Source organism: Mastomys coucha, unplaced genomic scaffold (genome assembly GCF_008632895.1).
Source record: "Mastomys coucha isolate ucsf_1 unplaced genomic scaffold, UCSF_Mcou_1 pScaffold20, whole genome shotgun sequence".
In the NCBI taxonomy this organism is placed as follows: Eukaryota; Metazoa; Chordata; class Mammalia; order Rodentia; family Muridae; genus Mastomys; species Mastomys coucha.
In genome coordinates this window covers 52,782,212-52,785,022 of record NW_022196903.1, presented here as the reverse complement: position 1 = coordinate 52,785,022, position 2,811 = coordinate 52,782,212, and the positions used below count along the sequence as shown (strand labels likewise).

At 36.5% G+C, this 2,811-nt stretch overlaps 1 protein-coding gene across 1 annotated transcript; it reads right to left on the bottom strand.

Moving 5' to 3' along the window:
* Positions 1-549: 549 nt before the first annotated feature.
* On the bottom strand, positions 550-1,458 carry LOC116098135 (vomeronasal type-1 receptor 90-like). Its single transcript, XM_031380854.1, has one exon. The coding sequence runs from the start codon at positions 1,456-1,458 to the stop codon at positions 550-552; it is 909 nt and encodes a 302-aa protein (XP_031236714.1).
* Positions 1,459-2,811: the final 1,353 nt, after the last annotated feature.

Here is a 2,811-nt window from a genome sequence, read left to right as displayed (position 1 = left end):
AAATATCTAAAAAAAAAAAAAAACTCCACAGGAAGACCAAGAGAGTCAACTAACTTGGACACTTGGCAGCTCTCAAAGACTGAGCCACCAAAGAACATACATGAGATGAACTGAGGTTCCCAGCACATAGGCTGCCTCAGTGGGAGAGAATGCCCCTAAGCTTGCAGAGGCTTGATGTGCCAGGGTAAGCAGATACCTAGGGGTCCCTCACAATCTCAGATAAGAAGATTAGAACGGGTGAGAGGGAGGCTTTCTGAGGGAGAGACTGGGAGAGAGCACACAGTTTAAGATATAAATAAATACACAAATGAAAATTTTAAAATACAAAAAAAAAAAGAAAAAGAAAAAATATAATTAATGGGACCACACCAGCATGGGGTATATAGACACCTGAAATAGCAGTTCGAGGGGGGCTCCACATCCTCTCTGACCGCTGTGAGCATCAGGAATGTGGTTATACATAGATGTTACTAGCACACTGTACATATAAATAAAATGAATAGTTTTTCAAAGAAAACAAAGAAGCATGTTCTAAAAAATCTTTTAGCACTAAGAATGCCACTTTTTCACCACACTGATTATTCTCTTATCAGAACTGATTTGTACCAAAGGAGTAAGTGTGGGATAAGCATTCACCACAAACTTCTGAATAATCATGATGACTGGGTCATACATCCATAACAGGATTGAGGTGGATGAGATGATGAAGTCCACCCAGTACATGACCACAAAGAAAACCACCAGCAGCAAGATGGTCTGGGTGGCCTTTTTCTCAGGGGATGCTCTCAGGTGGCTGATGCTATGAAGATGCTTGCATTGCCTCTGATGTGTGCACAAGATATTCACCATGTATGTGCTAGTAGTCAGCATGACTCCTACAAGAAACATATCCCTGGAGGTTATCACTGTTAAAATTAAACCCTTAATGATATAGTTCATGGGGAGGAGTGAGCAGGATTTAGTGACCTTCAACTGGTTAGTCTCACTCATGTTGGTAAAACTACCAACATAGAAGATCAGGTTAGTACTAAAGGACAAATTGAAAGACCAAATATAAAATAAAGCATTGATCATGTATTTTCTTAGGTTATGTTTAAATTTTGCCAACAAAGAGTTCCTGTGACTGATTGTGACAGCCTGGAACATACTCATTAGGCAGGTGATGCAGATAGAGAGTCCTCTCATCACCCTCTTTGTGTAAAAAGTAACCTTACATTTGAAGTCATTCTCAACATTCAGTGACTCAAATATCTCTGCAAGCCAAAAATTCTCTCCAGCAAGGAACATCATTATGTGAACAAAGGTCAGTTGACAGGAGATCATGTCCATGGGCTTAGGTCTGTGACCTAGGATTATGAAAAAATAGAAAACAAAAAGAAATATATTGGCTAGGACTCCAAGCCCAACCTGAAAATGAAGGGCATCCTCTAATGAAGACATAAGGGAAAGTGAACTCATCTTAAGAAGGTGGTGGAAATATACTTCTTATATCTGAAAAAAAGTGAACACATGACACTTGTGATTCTCTGGACAATATGTTTATATCTTCTTTTTATTTTCCACACTACTTTTTCATTAAACTCTCTAACTTTAGGTGTTCTGAAGTATGTCTTAGACTATATTTCTATATGCCTTCCATGTATCTCCTGTATATATAGAATATTATAGATATTAAATTCTTACACACACATATCTGTACATAATATGAATTTTGTCTGATGAATCTGATTATAATGTCCTAGAAATATAATCCTATTGATATAAATTTCCTCATTTTATACTTAACACCTTAAACAGAAGTGAGGATCACAGAATATTAATCAGTATTATACAACTGAACAAAACATGTGGCAGTCTGGGAAAAAAAATCACAAAAGATGCTTAAAAATCACATGATTCATGTTCCATAATTTTACTATGCTCCTATTTGCAACTATCCATGTTTTAATTCATTGTTCTAATGGAATCAAATTTATAATTCATACAGCCAACCAATTGATTGAGGTCTGTGACCAATATGGAAGAATTAGAAGAAAGGCTTAATGAGCTGAAGGGGATTGCAACCCCACAGGAAGAACAACAGTGTCAACTAATCTGTATCCCTCAAAGCTCCCAGAGACTAAGCCAAAAAACAAGGAGCATACATAGGCTGTTTTTGGTTCTGGACACATTGTAAAAACAAGGAACATACATGGGCTTGTTTTTGGTTCTGGACACATGTGTAGGAGAGAACTGCCTTGTATTCCTTCAGTGGGAGAGCTTAATCCTGGGAAAACTTGATGCCCCAGGAAAGAGGGATGCTCATGGGGGTGAAGTAGAGGTGGGTAGGCAGGTGAGGAGCACCCTTTCAAAGGTGGGGAGGAGGGATGAATAACTTAGGGAGGGAAGACACAGAAGCGGGTCAACTTTTGGAAAGTAAATAAATAAAATGATTTAATAATTATAAGAGGTCCTGGATAACATGTAATTCAAGACTAGTTTCCAAATTGAAAGAAGAATAACATTATTAATATTTTAAAATTGAAAATGCACAAACTATATATGTATACTAAGTTTTTCTTAATTATATAAAATTTATGTTTAACACAGAACAGGTAATGTAAGTAATATAAAATATGATAATATAAAGGAAAATATACTAATCAAAAGTGTTTCTTTATTTTCCCAAAGGTATGTGATTTATCCTCTCTACATTATATACATTGTTTGTAAAGGTTTATCCCACAGAGAAAATGACACTTCTAATTAATCAAGTGGCATCTTTCTCTGGGGTTCACTGAAAGTGAGAGTAGACTAGAAAAGAACATAGCT